The 18,796-nt window shown below is 40.6% G+C and overlaps 1 protein-coding gene and 1 long non-coding RNA gene across 3 annotated transcripts; one reads left to right on the top strand and one right to left on the bottom strand.

Annotated features, from left to right (window-relative positions):
• Positions 1-481: 481 nt before the first annotated feature.
• LOC124857725 (sialic acid-binding Ig-like lectin 14) lies at positions 482-3,830 on the top strand. Of its 2 annotated transcripts, XM_047349106.1 has the most exons (7): positions 482-545; positions 733-1,113; positions 1,834-2,133; positions 2,208-2,465; positions 2,557-2,623; positions 2,860-2,899; positions 2,993-3,830. In XM_047349106.1, exons 1-7 carry the CDS (start codon positions 482-484, stop codon positions 3,212-3,214), a joined length of 1,332 nt encoding a protein of 443 aa, XP_047205062.1. In that variant the 3' UTR covers positions 3,215-3,830. The 2 variants fall into 2 exon arrangements, with proteins under 2 accessions (XP_047205062.1, XP_047205063.1); XM_047349107.1 differs by lacking the exon at positions 2,557-2,623 and having other exon boundaries at positions 2,993-3,077.
• Positions 2,503-3,146, bottom strand: LOC124857726. The gene is made up of 2 exons (XR_007035663.1): positions 3,005-3,146; positions 2,503-2,813 (listed from the first exon to the last, which is right to left on the bottom strand). It is a non-coding gene; the product is annotated as an uncharacterized LOC124857726 (long non-coding RNA).
• Positions 3,831-18,796: the final 14,966 nt, after the last annotated feature.

The following is an 18,796-nucleotide window of genomic DNA, read 5'->3' as shown; positions in this document are numbered from 1 at the left end:
CAGAGAAGGTGGCTGTTTATTCTGCTGCTGATCAACTGGTTTAAACAGATCAACTGGTTTTAAAACCAAACTTTGTTCCTTTTAACCACCGAAGTTCTGGTAAGTTTACGCTGCTGATTCTGATCATTTAACTAAATATTTCATCATGCTTTGTTATTTATACATTTTAGCAAAAATAAATCCATTATATATTTAAGTGTCTGAGCTTTCTATTATCAATAAATATTCTTAATGTCTTCTTTGAAGTTTTATCTGATTTGAGTGTCGGGAAACTTTTAAAGAGCAACCTTGTAGTTGATCCTAATTTCTCCTTCTTACACTTAACAAGCCTTGCTCTGTGTGTTAAACTTATGGGTGAAATGTGTGCAGGACATTCAAAGTTGCTTTGTTAGGAACTAAAACTCTAATTTTAGACCTACTTTAATAAATCACCTAAATGTTTTATTTCCAGTCTGAGGTGAAGAAGGACGATCAGACCCTGATGGCAGCTCTGTCTGAGAACGTGTTGACAGTCAACATGTTACTGATTGTCTTCTTCCTTCCAGGTGAGCTGTTTGTTCACCTCCTTTCATTTGGAGACATCACATTAATCATTTCTGAAATATTTGATCCTGATATTGTTTAAATGCTCCACATGTAACCTGCTGCAGCTGAACTGGAGTTTGTGGATCATGAACTTTTTCTGTACAGATTTTGCTTCACATTATGTTCATTACTGGTCTGATTTTACAGGTGTTTCAGCTGATTGTGGTGATCTAAAACCAGCTCTGTTCATCACTACACCAAAGAAGATTGAAGCACTGAATGGATCTTGTTTGCACATCCCATGTAGCTTTAATACAAAACAAACAACATTTAACAACAGCAGAACTATTTATGGTATCTGGATGAAACATATAGCAGGTTTTAGGAATCCAGCTTCTTCTATTTTCAACAGCAGTGGGTCAGTTAACACCTATTCTCTGAATATTACTGGAAACCTCAGAGAGGGAAACTGCACCACTCTGTTTCCTGATTTAAAAACCAGTTATACAGACAAATACTTCTTCAGAGTTGAGAACGGGCCGTTCAGAGCAACAGCTTGTGCTGATCCTCTTCAGATAACAGTTAAAGGTAAAAGATCTTTTATTTTATAAATCTACTAGATTAATGTTCAGGGTCAAAATAAGAGTAATTCTGGTTTTATAGAAAATAACAATCTCAATAATTTACTGTTTAATTAAAAATCTACTGCATGATTATCAACAATATCATTTGAGTCCAAAGTTGAATAAAGACGTTTTTCTGCTTGAAATTATGTTTCTTTCTCATCTTCTTCTATTTTTCTTTCTGTAGCTTTAACATTGAAAAACTCTCAGCAGGCCAAACAATGTTGTTTAAAAGTCTGCAGTTGGCAGGATTTACTGTAGTTTGTCTCTTTTTAGAAAAATAAATATTTTTAATGATCTAATTACACAAAGTTAGTGTGAAATGAAATGAAATATCTCCTGTTTTATTACTGACAGAATCAGTCAATATGTTTTTACTTTTCTTCTGTGCAGCAGTTTGTGATTTATGTCTAGAAAGGTACTATATGAATAATGTTTTACTTCCTTTCTCACAGTCGATTGTTAAAGTCTTTTTCCTTGCATTTCAGTTCTTTTAAAACTGCAAATACCTAAATGGTTGCGCAAATATTATGATTACAAAATCAACAGATAAATTGAAACAACATTGTTAGTTAATTATATGATTAATAAAACCTTTTATAGGAATACATGTTTTAATGTATTCTTTATATAATAAACTGCCTAATATTTATTTTTGTAAACTGTATCTGATGTGAATCCCCAGATTCTCCTTGGAGTCCCAGCATTAACATCTCTGGTGGTGATCTGAAGGAGCATCAGTCTGTCACTATAACCTGCTCAGCTTTGACTCCCTGTCCACACTCACCTCCTGAACTCACCTGGAATCTCCAACAAGACTCTCACAGACAAACAGAGAAAAACACAGATGGAACCTTTACAACTAAAATCCAGGAGAACATCACTCTGTCAGACACACATGATGGATACATCAGATGTTCTGCCAGATATCCTGTGAATGGAGGAAACAAGACAGCAGAGACAGCAGTGACTCTCAGTGTTTCATGTAAGTGATCCTGTCAGCACGTCATGGTTCAGCTGTTTCTGATCAATAAACTTAATGTGTCCCATTTTCCTCAGATGCTCCTAGAAACACTTCAGCATCCATCAGTCCATCAGGTTTGGTGTCAGCAGGTAGCTGGGTGGAGCTGAACTGCTCCAGCAGAGCCAAGCCTCCTGCCAGCTTCACCTGGTTCAGGAACAGCAAACATGGAGCCATTAATGTATCTGTGGGGCAGGTTTACAGCTTCAATGTTACTGAGGGAGGAGAGTTTTACTGTGTGGCTACAAATGATCTGGGTAATGAGACGTCATCAGTGATCCTACTTAATACTAAGGGTAACTGGAGTCAACTTAATTACATTTTTAGAAGTAGACGCTCATGTTTTTGACATTTGTTAAACTGTGTTTTTCTGTGATTTGGCAAAAGGATTTATTTTCTTGGTCGCAATTGTAGTTGGAGTCATTTTGTTAATCTGCCTGGTTCTTTCTGTTTGGTGAGTATCAGAATTTAAAACAATAAACTTAATTTAAGGAATAATAATGAGGTTTTATTTAAACCTTCAGATGAATTTCTAAACTAGTTCTTTATATTTAGTGCAGAGCTAAACCTGGTCTGATGTTATTAATGGTCGTCCTCTCATGTCTGTTTCAGATCCATCTTCACTCTCAGTCTTTGTGTATCTCCTGAAACACAGCAGATTTATTCTGACAGCTCTCTAATGTATTCCAGGTACTTCAAGTCCAAACGTCCAACTCCACAACAGACTCAGGTCAAGTACTTTTCATCTTCTTTGTGCAGCAAGTTTTTATTTGCAGGTTTGTGACAACATTTGCTAAACAAGAACAATTTCATTTTCCCACAGACCCAAACATACCAGGAGGTTGCTGTTCAAGCCAATGAAACAGAGGAAGAACTTCATTATGAGGACTTAGCCTTCCTCCAGAGGCGGCCTGAAGCTTCCTCAGTCTCAGTGCAGGACAATGGCCAGCAGGAGACATTGTACTCTCAGGTCAAAGTGTCTGATGACAGTCCAGAGGATCTCTATGCACAAGTGAAGAAGAGAACTTCTGTCAGTGCTGTTTGATCACATGAGAAAATGTAGTTTTTGTTTATAGAGATGTTAGTTCCTGAATGTGTTTAGTTTTTTAATACGACTTATTGACAGGAATATCAATCTTCTCTAAGTCTCTCATATTTATCACTTATGATTTCATCATCGTAACAAATAATTTCTCTGTCAAATTATTACCTTTAATCTTTCAAGACAACTCACAACGTAAAATACCTGAATGTATCATAAAAGATAGTGTATTAAAATGTTATTTCTTTTTTGTGCTTGATGCATTACAGCTTTAAAACCAAATCTATGGTGTCTCATTATGATAAAGTTGTACCCTTATTGGTGGTAGAGATGCACTGATTAGGGTTGTGTGTTTCAGGTTTATTCATTTTTGTGCTGCAGTGCCTGCATTGATTTTAGTTTATATCGATTTCTCTTTAAAACTTCTTTTAATGTCATTCAGAATGTTTTTCTGTTCTTCCTTCCAGCTCTGAGTTAGTTTCCACCTTCAACATTTGACACCCTCATTTTGTAACCATATAAAGCCATTTCACGCTCATGTACCTCCAGTGAATTTGAATGCATTCTCTTGGTAGTTAAGTATTTTGATGAATTGTAGAAATAAACAATCAAAAATGCGCTCAAATCTCAAATGGTTATTTTGAAGGACAACAGTGAGTGTTTTTTGTTTCCTACCGCTAGAGAGCAGTGATGTACTTATTTTTCTTCTTCGTTTTTTTATGTTCTAGAGCAGCGGCCCCAGACCCCCGTACCGGGCCGCATAGAATGAATACTAAATAAAACGTAAGTTATGTATCGGATTTTGAACAATGTTTTATTTTGAAAAATGACCAGATTCTTTCGACCACATGACTTATTCTTGACGCAGGTCAAGATGCTTGCCTCAGTCACATGGCTACCTTCTTAAAGGACGGCTCCCACCGGTGACACATAATCCGTTACCCCTTAAGCTAACCAAATGAACAAAAAACAAATGTGCTTGGAAAGTCTCTTTGCGCGGTGTAAAAGATTCAGGGAGGAAATCCAGGAATCTGTTGTCTGAGCTAGCGCACCCTGCTGGCGGTTAGACGCCGGTGACTAGATGCAACCTTGGTGGTGTCTAAGCAACAGGTGATATACCTAGTGGAAATAAACTAATCCCATCAGAGCTATGTGTGCATGATTAGATAGAAAGGAAAGAAAGAACAGCAGCTTTACAGCAAAGCTAAAAATTCTGTCTAACGTATAAATCAGTTAATGTAGACCCTAACCGTCCATTTCCGCCATCCACCTTCGTTCCCCTCAGACCTACATCCATCCCCACACGTCCTCTGGCAGGATTATATACCTGAAAAGGTTAGTCTCCTAATAAACGCAATTATATGCAACTTGTACAGATTAAGTTAAGTTGTGGTTAATTAGCACCTTGACATTATGAATGTTTTGTATTTTATTGCTCTCATTTGTTGTTCTGTTTTCCCATCGGTAATTGTACGTCACGCGACATGGCGAATTTAATGCACCTGTGTGAAATAAAAGGTGTGTGTGCTCCTTAAACAATGAGAGAAAGACCACGGAGCCGAGTTGAGGATTATGCGCGTCGTGTTTAATGCTGCGCCAAAAGCTGACTCTGAACAAGTTATGGGCCCAGAGAGAAGTATGAACAGTTTGGAGATTAATGCACAAGTAGGTAAATGCCACAACGGACAGTGTGCACCTGCTCCTTAAATGACCAATGAACATGAACAGAAGAGAAAAGGATATGGCATATAGTCGCTGGTCAAGACTTTTTAATGGAGATGAGAAAAACTTCGAATTATGGGAAACAAAGTTTTTAGGACATCATCGATTACAAGAGCTGAAGGACACAATTTTAACAGGTCCTATCGATGAGGAAGAAGAAGAGGCAGACGCAACGGAAAATGCCAAAGCTTATGCAGAGCTCATACAGTTTTTAGATAACAAGAGTTTGTCACTTGTCATGCATGATGTGGCAGACAATGGGCGTGAGGATTTGAGTGATGGACTTTTGATAGCCATGGTTCTGAAGGGGCTTCCAGAGGTATTTAGGCCATTTTCTATTTATATCACTCAAAGCGAAGATGGAGATAAATTTACTTTTGTTAGAGTTTAAGACTAACTCAGAAGCTATGAAGACATTAAAAATATGCACGCAAGTGTATCTAAAGACAATGTGATAATAGCTAAGGCACACTCGGGCACACAATGCGCACCCAGAAGTGCAAATGATGTGCTTTAAGTGTGGGATGAAAGGCCACATAAGCAACATCTGCCAGCGGAAATAGTGGTGCAGTCACTGTAAAAATAACACACACAGCAACAGAACCTGCAGGCAGAAAAAGCAGTGGGACAATGCACGCAAATTAGCCGGAGAGGAGAGTGGCGGCAAGAAAGAGTTTGCTTTCCGGGTGACTGGCGCTGACACTCAAATGGACGACATCAAGAGGAGAGGTCTGATGATGGACGCCGGAGCAATGTCACAGATTATCACTGACATCAGGAAGTTCCGGAGGTTTGATGAAAGTTTCCTGGCAGAGACACACTGCATGGAATTGGCGGATTGAACAAGGTGCCTTGGGGTTGCTAAGCAGCGAGGAGAAGCGAAGGTGTATTTGATCGACAGCAGAGGTCGACGTCTGAAAACGGTGCTGAGGAACGCACTGTACATCCCATCATATCCGCACGACATCTCACTGAATGCCGCCACATCCAGCGGAGCAGCTGTAATCTTCAAAGAGGGAAAGAACGTTCTTCTCAGACATGGTACCAAATCCCCCATTCATGTATGTAACAAACTTTATTACTTACAGACCACGGACAATGAATGTGGGGATCAGAGTAAAAAATGTTATGACTTACAAAGTTGGCATGAAATTCTAGGACATTGCAATTATGGAGATATGTAGAAACTAGAAAATGTACATGGCATGGAAATTAAAGGAAGAGGTAAACCTATGCCATATTGGGAAGTCTGTACAAAGGGAACATTTGTTCAAAAAAGGAACAGGGAACCAGATGCAAGAGCTAAAGTGCCACTACCAATGGTTCACACAGATTTAGCAGGACCTATGGGCCCAGTGTCCAAAGATGGTCACAGATATGCATTATCCTTTACAGATGATTATTCTAGTGCAGTTTTTGTATATTTTTTGAAAAACAAGAATGACACAGTAAAAGCTACTGAAAAGTTTATTGCGGACGTAGCTCCATATGGAAAGATTAAATGTATGAGGTCAAACAATGGTACAGAATTGACAGGAAATGAGTACCAGGCATTATTGAGAAGAAATGGTATCAGACATGAGACCTCAGCACGGTATTCTCCACATCAAAATGGTACAGCAGAGCGAAACTAGAGAACTTTATTTGACATGACGAGATGTATGTTAATAGATGTTGGACTACCAAAGATGTTATACGCAGTTCTGACAGCTGTAGTGCAAAACAGATGTTTTAACAACCGCACTAAGCAGACATCCTACTTCATGTTGACAGGCAGACAGCCTAACATTTCTAGGATGCAGAAGTTTGGATGTGTTTGTTATACTTACAAACAGGAGAAAGGAAAGCTTGATTCAAGGTGTGAAAAGGGCATTTTTAAAGGTTATGATAAGAATAGTCCAGCCTATATGGTCTACTATCCAAGCAGCAGGAAAATACAGAAGCACAGGCTTGTGGAATTTCTGTCCAAAGGGAAAGGTGAGACAGATGTAACTTTGGTTGATGATGATGATGATATGGTTAGATTGGGTCCCAGAGCAACTAAAGTGCCAGATACTAATCCAGAAAATGTTCCTGACCGTGAACTAACCATAGGAGATGACCCAGTGGCAAGTTCCAGCCATGCAACAGAACATGAGGAACCACCTGAAAGATGATACCCTGTCAGAGAGAAGAAGAAACCAGGTTATCTGAACGACTACGTTTGTGGCATTGATGAGGATGTAACCAATATTGATTATTGTTGCAGACTAATTAGTAATGTACCACAAACCTACAAAGAAGCTGTAACATCAGTAAATGCAAAAGAATGAGTTACAGTAATGGATGAGGAAATGCAGTCATTAGACAAGAACCCTTCTATTGTCACTTTTACCCTGACCAACTTACCTGAGGGCAAAGCTGTGGTGGGGGGTAAATGGGTGTATGCAAAGAAAAGGAATAGTGATGGCTCAGACAAATATAAGGCTAGATATGTTGCCAAAGGGAACAGTCAAGAGAAAGGTGTGAACTACGATGAAACCTTCTCACCAACTGCTAGCATGACAAGCATCAGAATATTAATGCAAAAGGTAGCACAAGAGAACATGTTTGTTCATCAAATGGACCTGAAGACAGCATATTTGCATGCCCCAATAGAATATGAACTTTATATTGATCAACCAGAGGGCTATAGGAAGGAATCTCAGAAAAATGAAAGACTTGTGTATAAACTGCAAAAATCCCTCTATGGACTTAAACAGTCCGGCAGAAACTGGAACAAAATGTTGCATGACTACCTATGTGAAATCAAGTTTGTCCAAAATCTTGCCGATCATTGTGTTTACACAAAGATTACTGGTACTGAAAAGGTGTTTATAATCATATGTGTAGATGATTTGATCATTGCTGCCAGTGATATGAATACCCTTAGAGATGTGAAAGAGAAGCTTGAGTTCAAATTTAAAATGAAGGATCTAGGAGAGTTGACACATTTTCTTGGTATTGACTTTGAGCATGGAGCTGACAGTAATAAAATGTCACAGTCCAGATGTGTGGGAAAGATACTGAAGAAGATGGACATGCAAAACTGTAAGCCAAGCATGACACCCTGTGAGCAGAAACTCAACTATGCTGATAATGCTGAAGTAATGAGTGATGTCAGAAAGTACATGGAGGCAGTAGGGAGCTTAATCTATTTGTCAACATGTACAAGACCAGATTTAAGATATGTAGTATGTAAATTGGCACAGTATTTTGCAAACCCTACCATAGAGAAGTGGAATACTGTTAAACATGTATTTAGATATCTAAAAGGCACACAAAATAAAGGACTATGTTTTAAAAAGGGTGCCAGTGAAAACCTTATATATGCATACAGTGATGCCGATTGGGCAGCTGATGTAATAGATCGACCAAGTACTAAAGGTTACTGCTTGAGCCTAAATAAGGATGGTCCAAAAGACAGCTTAGTGTAGCACTGTCCACGTGTGAGGCAGAGTACATGGCACTAGCTGCTACTATACAGGAATGCCTATACCTGAGACAACTGTTATTCAACATGAATGGTCTGGATTATTTAGCTAAGGTCTATGAGGATAATCAAGGTACCATATCCTTAGCCAAAAATCCTGTATACAGACAACGGTGTAAGCATATTGATATTAAATAAGTGATATTTAATTTATCAGATCAGTTGTAAATGAAGGAAAAGTTATTCTGGAGTACTGTCCAAATAATGATATGGTTGCAGATGTACTAACCAAACCAGCAACACAGATTAAGTTAAGGAAGTATGAAATGTTTATGTGTGGTGTATCAAAAATGTATTTGGAGTTGAAACTTGAAGAGCCTGAGGGAGTCACCCAAATGTGAGCAAGTGGGGTGTTGACATTATGAATGTTCTTGTATTTTAGTGCTCTCATTTGTTGTTCTGTTTTCCCATTGGTTTATTGTACGTCACGTGACATGTCTAATTTAATGCATCTGTGTGAAATAAAAGGTGTGTGTGCTCCTTAAACAATGGGAGAAACACCACGGAGCCAAGTTGAGCATTATGCGTGTTGTGTTTATTGCTGCGCCAAAAACTGACTGTGAACATAGCACCTCCTCTTGACATTCAAACAGGCCCAAAACTGGCATAGTTAAAGCAATTAAAGTTAGAAGAAGAGCACATTCCCGCCAGCTCTACTGGCCTAATAAGCTGCATATTGGACTTGTGACAACTGCAAACCTTCCTGGATATTATGATTTAAAAACATTAGCCCCATTTAACAAAAATAAATGTGTGATCATCTTTAAGGCAGCATCCATTTATCCTTTGATCATGTGTGAGAGAGTGGATCCACTATGTTTCTCTTAATGGTTAAAAATTGTTTCTTATCCGTTTTTCAGCAGCTCGTTGATTATTTAGGGACCATCGAACTATTTTTTTAAATTGTTAAAGCATCTTTGTGGGGAAAACTCACTTATATACTTTTCCTCCCTGTTTCCCATGCTTGCTAAGCAGGGAACTCATTTAATTGTGATATCCAAGTCATTCTTTCGCATCAAACACACACTTTCATACACTATGGTCAACCACGTGATAAAGTTTCCTGGTCCACATGAGACCTTATTTCTTTATCTCTCAGACAACAAAGCTTATTCACAGTAGAATTTACTCAGTGAGTTAGCATCCGTTAGCTTAGCATCTAACATTCAAGGTCCGTCAGTGTAGTGTGTCCCCCTGCTACTTCAGCTTGCTCACCGTTATTGATTCACACGGCCACTGGCCAGTTGATGTTACTCTTTTACAGGTCCTTCTCAAAATATTAGCATATTGTGATAAAGTTCATTATTTTCCATAATGATGAAAATTTAACATTCAGATATTTTAGATTCATTGCACACTAACTGAAATATTTCAGGTCTTTTATTGTCTTAATATGGATGATTTTGGCATACAGCTCATGAAAACCCAAAATTCCTATCTCACAAAATTAGCATATCATTAAAAGGGTCTCTAAATGAGCTATGAACCTAATCATCTGAATCAACGAGTTAACTCTAAACACCTGCAAAAGATTCTTGAAGCCTTTAAAACTCCCAGCCTGGTTCATCACTCAAAACCCCAATCATGGGTAAGACTGCCCACCTGACTGCTGTCCAGAAGGCCACTATTGACACCCTCAAGCAAGAGGGTAAGACACAGAAAGACATTTCTGAACAAATAGGCTGTTCCCAGAGTGCTGTATCAAGGCACCTCAGTGGGAAGTCCGTGGGAAGGAAAAAGTGTGGCAGAAAACGCTGCACAACAAGAAGAGGTGACCGGACCCTGAGGAAGATTGCGGAGAAGGGCCGATTCCAGACCTTGGGGGACCTGCGGAAGCAGTGGACTCAGTCTGGAGTAGAAACATCCAGAGCCACCGTGCACAGGCGTGTGCAGGAAATGGGCTACAGGTGCCGCATTCCCCAGGTCAAGCCACTTTTGACCAGAAACAGCGGCAGAAGCGCCTGACCTGGGCTACAGAGAATCAGCACTGGACTGTTGCTCAGTGGTCCAAAGTACTTTTTTCGGATGAAAGCAAATTCTGCATGTCATTCGGAAATCAAGGTGCCAGAGTCTGGAGGAAGACTGGGGAGAAGGAAATGCCAGAAGTCCAGTGTCAAGTACCCACAGTCAGTGATGGTCTGGGGTGCCGTGTCAGCTGCTGGTGTTGGTCCACTGTGTTTTATCAAGGGCAGGGTCAATGCAGCTAGCTATCAGGAGATTTTGGAGCACTTCATGCTTCCATCTGCTGAAAAGCTTTATGGAGATGAAGATTTCATTTTTCAGCATGACCTGGCACCTGCTCACAGTGCCAAAACCACTGGTAAATGGTTTACTGACCATGGTATCACTGTGCTCAATTGGCCTGCCAACTCTCCTGACCTGAACCCCATAGAGAATCTGTGGGATATTGTGAAGAGAACGTTGAGAGACTCAAGACCCAACACTCTGGATGAGCTAAAGGCCGCTATCGAAGCATCCTGGGCCTCCATAAGACCTCAGCAGTGCCACAGGCTGATTGCCTCCATGCCACGCCGCATTGAAGCAGTCATTTCTGCCAAAGGATTCCTGACCAAGTATTGAGTGCATAACTGTACATGATTATTTGAAGGTTGACGTTTTTTGTATTAAAAACACTTTTCTTTTATTGGTCGGATGAAATATGCTAATTTTGTAAGATAGGAATTTTGGGTTTTCATGAGCTGTATGCCACAATCATCCGTATTAAGACAATAAAAGACCTGAAATATTTCAGTTGGTGTGCAATGAATCTAAAATATATGAATGTTAAATTTTCATCATTACATTATGGAAAATAATGAACTTTATCACAATATGCTAATATTTTGAGAAGGACCTGTATATTCTCACAGCTGTTTACTCAAAAAGGAAGCAGGCAGCTTTGAAATCTTTAACAAGATTAGAGGGCCATTTAAACTCATACACTTCCCCCCCGGCAGTATTTTTTTAACTTCTTAAGGCAGATTCTGGACCTGACAAACCCTAGCCGTTTCATGTGCCTCATTCAGGGAGGTAGCTTTTATATTGTATGCGAGGGAAAGCTTTCTTCCCTCGCATGCAATAAAGGACCTTCAAACCTACTTTCCTTAAGATTACAGTATTTTCAGGAGCTCGGACCTCCCCTTCCCAGACTCACACCACTGCAATTGGACGGCTATCGCACACGTCTTATACTCTTATTCCGTTTTCTCAAAATCTCACTAAAAACCATTCTAAACCATTTCTCTGCCTCCAAGGGTACAAAAACTTCCATTGACTGAGAACCAACAACACAGCCAAAATGTTTTTAGGAAGAAACACTGTCGATTTTTAGGAGGAATCTCCTCAGCTTATAATGTGTGGCCGCAGGCTGTGATAGGCAATTCGTTTGTGGCCCCTAGCCTGAAGTGGCAGGCGGTTCCGGGGCACAGGCGGAAACACCAATTTGTCAGGCTACCGCACCATGCTGGCGGTTAGACGCCTCGGAGCTCCTCCAGATCTCCCCCAGAAGCGTCATTTCTGTTTACACTTTTGCTTAAAGCAATGACTCTCAAACTGTTCTATACTCTTAACACTTTTACTCTAAATAAGGCAGAGGAACGGTTACAGAGATCAGCGCTGAGGTTCCCATCCTGGATCCACTCAGTGATCAAAGTGATGAAGCAGCCCCGAAAGAAGGTCACACATGGTTTTTATGTCTGGTACTCCCTCCAAGGGATGTAAACTCCCTCAGTGTTAATCAGCAGACTATATGTCATCGTTTTGGTGTCTATCTGATAGAGTATGTAATAGCAGTTGTCCAACCCTGAATCTAAGTGTGGCTGCAGCAGTCTAATCACCGCGCTTACAGAGCGTTCCATAATCAAACCCAATGCACTAAACTTTATGTCAAACTGTAGGTCATTTGTCCTTATGTGTGTCAGTGAGGATTCTTATCCTATCCTAACAAAAGTGATAACATTAGCATTTATACTTTATCATAATGGTGTGTGTGTGAAAGCTCATCTATAAGTAAGCAAGGTTATTCCTAACACTGTCACAGGGTGACCAGATCTGCGAAGCAGGACAAGAAACAAGAGCAAGTCAGAGAAATACAGAACACGGTCAGGTTACCACTCTGGCAGAGACAACGAGCTGGCGCCCCCCCTCCAGGTTCCAACTCCGTATGAAGCCCTGGAGATTGGGCTCAAATGGGAAGCACCTATTGCAGCTTCACCTGTCAATCACACCCTGCAGGAGAGAGAACACAAAGAACAAACACAAAACCTGCACACAGCCACTGTGAGTATGACAAAAATCGACCAGCGAGCCATTGCGAATGGAGCCTCATTGAGGTTTGTTCCGAACACGCCTATTATAATTGGAATAATTATAAGAATTATTATAGTATAAAAGAATCATGAGTTGAGGGGGCCAATGTGCTACTGAATTTGTGAGACACATTTCCATATCACAAACTGGTTGCACATATATTAAATGGAAATGTGTTCTATTCACAAAAGCATATTGATTTCCAGATGGGGCCCTCATAGCAGTATACAGACAATAGGTCTGATTACATTCGTAAATCGGCTTATCTGTGCAAATGAAAGCCACAGTTTAGGGGGAACTTTATACAGTATATCTGAGCAACATATGGATTATGCCAACCCATATGGCTGGCATGGACCGGCTAAGGGATGACTGTACCAGACCTGTCAGTCAGCTCCCTCTGAAAAGCTCCAGTTGAATGGACTGCAGCGTAGTGAGAACTTGAACTGGCACTGGCGACTCACGGTCCCTACTGGTTTCCCTCTGTAATATCAAGGCCAGTTCCATGTAGAGCTCCAAAATAATTGCCCTGGATAATCTAATTCAGCTAATAAGCCATGCACCATCATGTGCCAGCAGGTCAGTACGATCTCTGAGAAAAATGCTTTCTAAGACTTCTTCCATTGGCAATGTCCTCCAGCTGTGCTAAAGCTGCCATCTTCCACAATTACACGCACTTTATGCAACTATTTATGGAAATGTATGATTGTCTAACTTTATGCAATGTTCATTTTTGTACATGCCGAATTTTGCGTAAAACGTTGCACCAGGGTTTTGTGCATACGCATGCTTCATACATGAGCCCTCTGGTGTTGGTAACAAACCATTTTACCCATGCAGTAGGCTTGCTGTACCTTTCTAAGTTTAACAGTGGTTCAGTTTGCTCAGTGCTAGTGAGTTGTACAACAGTCTCATAGTTAGATTTCAGTTTAGTGTTCATCTTATTCACCACATAGTCATTATCAATGTCCAGTTTCTTTTCAGCTGTGGACAGTGAAGAGGGGCCCAGTCCACCACAGCTGGCTCTCAATAAGAGTCTGTGCATGTTGACCCAGCGAAGGCAGGTCAGCAGGGTTCATTTTGCCAGCATGGTTAGATCACGACTCTGGGTTTGTGACCCCTTGAATTTCAGTCACTCTGTTACCCATGGATTGCTTCCATTGTTGGGCTGAGCTGTGGCTCCAGTAAAAAGTGATCATTGAGTCTCGCCACATGTTGAGCTGGCTCTTCTCTACGTTCAGTGGTTTAACAAGACTGTGTCCTAATCTTAGTAGGTGAGCTTGAAATAAATACTGTACATACAGAGAGTCTCTGTAAGCATTTCCCACAGAAAGAACTCTTGTTCTTGAACAGGTTCGGTTCGCGTGCCTTCGAACTTTGGTGTTTTGTTGAGCACCAACAACACTTTTCCACCAATTTTCCGTACTAAGCATGAGTCATCAACAGTGGGCGTTACATAACGCGGGGGGCAGCTTGGTAACGAGGCATCAGAGCTTGCTGAGCTGTGGGTAATGTTCCTTATAATCCAAAATGTGAGCATCAGTTAATATGGGAAAGGAGACAGAGATTCCGTGCAAGAGCACTTGTATATTTAATATTTTCATTTGCATATGTTTAGCATCCCCAAGTGTAACAGGAAAGAGTAGTTATACAATGAGCTTTTAGTGTGTTTTTGCAAAGAAATCTTCGCCGCCGTACTTGTTTCTTCTATTGTCAGCAGGTTCGACCCGCCCACAGGTGACGTTATGGTTCGCTCAGAAGAACCAAGTATTCTGCAGTGCCTGAGTTTGTACTTTGGAACCTCTTTTCATTGGTGGAAACACGCGTCACCTGTTCAAAACCACGTTTGGGAACCAGAATGGGCCCCAGAACGGACTCCGAACCATGTTGGTGGAAAAGGGGTATCAGAGTTTCTACTGTCTTTGTCTGTTCTGTGTTTTAGATGTTTTCTATTGGTGGCAGCAAGCACGAACGGGCTGGGAGACTCCAAAAACAATTAATTCTCATGACATGTCCACATCAACCTAACAACGTCCTTGTCCTTTTCAAATCTGAAGAAAAGCCTTAGTTCTATCAGCAGTGAAGGCTTTCTCATGCAATCTGAATTTAATGAGCACATCGAACATGTCTGGTGTGAGGTTAGGCCCAGTGTGCTGGCAGTCATTGAGAAGAATTATGTGAAGATGCATCAAATACCACTCTGAGTTTAGTTGTGTCCATGTTCTTTTTACATCAGATTGATGTGGCATGTAATACTTTACAGTCTTTTATTTGAACATTTTCGAAAAACAAGAAAAACAAATCGTGATGTCAAATATTAGTAAAGCTTCTTTGATGCATCATAGAGTGATGTCATCAGCTATGATGTCATGGTCTCCTTTGATGCTGAACTTTCTAATTTAACAATGAAGAAAGAAAGATAAAATCTAAAAAACAAAATACTAAACCTTTCGTTTCTTCTATTTTTTTTGTTTTTTTACATTTTATTGGATATTTTCTTGACTGAAGACCAGAAACACCACCACGTTCTGGACCGTCTCCAGAGGTTTCACCGCACAGGTTGAGGGACCAGTTCGGGAGGTGTTGCAGTAGTCAAGGCCAGAAATGACCATAGACCACACCAGGAGCTGGGTGGCGTGTTGCTTTAAATGTTGAACTTTGTTCGATGTTTAAAGCAACACCAAGAATGGTAAATCAAAGTTATGTTACACTGAAAGCTAAAGTTAGCTTTCCATCGAGCATTGTTTTCTTTCATTTTTCTGTGCGCATATTGGTTAATGAAGCAGGGTTTGTACAGTTTTGTATGTAACCTTAAATCCGTTTCAGTTGTTCTGCTGATGCTCTTTTTACAGACTTGAATACAGTTTATAGCTTTAGCTAACTGTGAGATTGCTGATTTGTTTTCCTATTTTTTTCATCCGACACAGAGGGCACAGTCAGTGAAGGAAGAAAAGTTAAACATTTATGGAAAGCATTCATTTAGATGTTTTGTGACATCTTAACAAACACTTATTGTTTATAGTTATAGGACTTGGGATTTGTTAGTTACCATTTTTGGAAAATAAGAAAAAAACATTATACTTTAAATTATTTTATTGTACTTGTAACTGTAAGCCAAAATATAACTTAGTCTATTATGCTATAAGGCTAACAATTTTTACAAAAAGTTACGTATGGTACAAATAGTACAGACCAAACGTTTGGACACACCTTCTCATTCAAAGAGTTGTCCTTATTTTCATGACTATGAATATTGTAGCTTCACACTGAAGGCATCAAAACTATGAATTAACACATGTGGAATTATATACTGAACAAAAAAGTGTGAAACAACTGAAAATATGTCTTATATTCTAGGTTCTTCAAAGTATCCACCTTTTGCTTTGATTACTGCTCCACACACTCTTGGCATTCTGTTGATGAGCTTCAAGAGGTAGACACATGAAATGGTTTTCACTTCACAGGTGTGCCCTGTCAGGTTTGATAAGTGGGATTTCAAGCCTTATAAATGGGGTTGGGACCATCAGTTGTGTTGTGCAGGAAGTGGATACAGTACACAGCTGATAGTCCTACTGAATAGACTGTTAGAATTTGTATTATGGCAAGAAAAAAGAAGCTAAGTAAAGAAAAACGAGTGGCCATCATTACTTTAAGAAATGAAGGTCAGTCAGTCCGAACAATTGGGAAAACTTTGAAAGTGTCCCCAAGTGCAGTCGCAAAAACCATCAAGCGCTACAAAGAAACTGGCTCACATGAGGACCGCCCCAGGAAAGGAAGACCAAGAGTCACCTCTGCTGCGGATGATAAGTTCATCCGAGTCACCAGCCTCAGAAATGGCAGGTTAACAGCAGCTCAGATTAGAGAACAGGTCAATGCCACACAGAGTTCTAGCAGCAGACACATCTCTAGAACAACAGTTAAGAGGAGACTGTGTGAATCAGGCCTTCATGGTAAAATAGCTGCTAGGAAACCACTGCTGAGGACAGGCAACAAGCAGAAGAGACTTGTTTGGGCTAAAGAACACAAGGAATGGACATTAGACCAGTGGAAATCTGTGCTTTGGTCTGATGGGTCCAAGTTTGAGATCTTTGGTTCCAACCACCGTGTCTTTTTGCGGCGCAGAAGAGGTGAACGGATGGACTCTACATGCCTGGTTCCCACCATGAAGCATGGAGGAGGAGGTGTGGGGGTGTGGGGGTGCTTTGCTGGTGACACTGTTGGAGATTTATTCAAAATTGAAGGAATACTGAACCAGCATGGCTACCACAGCATCTTGCAGCGGCATGCTATTTCATCCAGTTTGCATTTAGTTGGACCATCATTTATTTTTCAACAGGACAATGACCCCAAACACACCTCCGGGCTGTGTTAGGGCTATTTGACCAAGAAGGAGAGTGATGGGGTGCTGTGCCAGATGACCTGGCCTCCACAGTCACCGGACCTGAACCCAATTGAGATGGTTTGGGGTGAGCTGGACTGCAGAGTGAAGGCAAAAGGGCCAACAAGTGCTAAGCATCTCTGGGAACTCCTTCAAGACTCTTGGAAAAACATTTCAGGTGACTACCTCTTGAAGCTCATCAACAGAATGCCAAGAGTGTGTGGAGCAGTAATCAAAGCAAAAGGTGGCTACTTTGAAGAACCTAGAATATAAGACATATTTTCAGTTTCACACTTTTTTGTTCAGTATATAATTCCACATGTGTTAATTCATAGTTTTGATGCCTTCAATGTGAAGCTACAATATTCATAGTCATGAAAATAAAGAAAACTCTTTGAATGAGAAGGTGTGTCCAAACTTTTGGTCTGTACTGTATATTTACAATATCCTGCATATGTTTACATATTTACATGTGAAAACAGTTGGAGGTTAGAGATTCTGCCAAGTGCCTCTGATAGCATTTACGTCTGTTCGGGTGGAGGCCTTCGTATGTCTGGGGGCCTTCTCCCCACACATATGGGGGAAGTCTTTCATTAGTACGTAAGCCTGTATTCTGTCGAAGCCGTCTCTGCTTCCCTGGGTCCGTTGATTTGGGCACAGGTTTCAAAAGAGTGAAATAAACACAAAGTTCAATCAACTTAAGTTCGCCTCTGCGCAGAGTGAGAGAAAGATGCCCCAGCCAAACACCTGCGAGCAACAACTCTGCTACCCTCTGGTTCCAGCTCGTCTTATTAAGTCTCAAGGGTGTGTTCAACATATACATATATCATGTCACTCATGTATAGCATAACAGTTCCTTATGTCCAAATACGGAGTGCTTCTGGTTATTTTCTTCTAGCAAGCTTATCCTCCCCTATCTTCTTCACCCCCATCCGGTAATCCCCTGTCCTTCACCAATTTATGACCTCTATCTTCACTCCCTATGCTTTACTCCCCTCTCCTCTATCTGCACATTCCAGTTACACACATAGATAGTTTATATTCTACAATTCGCATGCCAATCTGAGTTTGAGTGGATGGCTGCATTTTGGTGTAGGCGGGTATTTGAACAGACAGAGCAGTGCATTTGCATGCAACGTCTATTTGTGTGGCATCTTCTGTTTTTATGAAGATTACATTGTGATCTGTTTTTGTGAACACCTGAATTTGTGTGGACACCTTTGTTTGCATGGAGACTTTGGGACTATTTTTTATAGCAAGGTCCAACTCCACAGTCACATCTGCAACCTGACTACAAAGAGTAAACAGGAGCTTAGAAGTTTGTCCATTCCCTTTTCTGGTACTGGCCCTGAAAATGCTTGGATTGATGGTGTGAGTCAGGTGCCTGTGAGGAAGTAGAGGCATGAAAAGATTTCTTGTTTATCTTTGACCTTGGAGCCCCACTGATAACAGGAATAGGAAATGACACTGTAGATGGCTGTTCTGCTTGCTGGATTAGCACTGAGTAGGAAGACTCGGAGTCAGCAGAGGGATTTGAGTCATGCTAGACTTCCTCTGAAGTTGGACTCTTACGTTACCAGAAGGAACTGGTCCCCCCTGGACCTCTTTTCAGAGGAAGGATACACCTTCTGGCTGGGTGAGGTGCAGCTCACTGGTTCCGTCTCAG

Source organism: Girardinichthys multiradiatus, chromosome 21, assembly GCF_021462225.1.
Source record: "Girardinichthys multiradiatus isolate DD_20200921_A chromosome 21, DD_fGirMul_XY1, whole genome shotgun sequence".
NCBI lineage: Eukaryota > Metazoa > Chordata > Actinopteri > Cyprinodontiformes > Goodeidae > Girardinichthys > Girardinichthys multiradiatus.
Note: the sequence above shows the minus strand (reverse complement) of the source record. Positions and strands in the feature narration are given on the sequence as shown.

Coding starts and splice junctions, on each gene's coding strand:
- LOC124857725 (XM_047349106.1), top strand. CDS start 482: ATGGCAGCTCTGTCTGAGAACGTGTTGACAGTCAACATGTTACTGATT. Junction 2,134..2,207: donor AGTGACTCTCAGTGTTTCAT/GTAAGTGATCCT, acceptor CATTTTCCTCAG/ATGCTCCTAGAAACACTTCA. Junction 2,900..2,992: donor CAACTCCACAACAGACTCAG/GTCAAGTACTTT, acceptor ATTTTCCCACAG/ACCCAAACATACCAGGAGGT.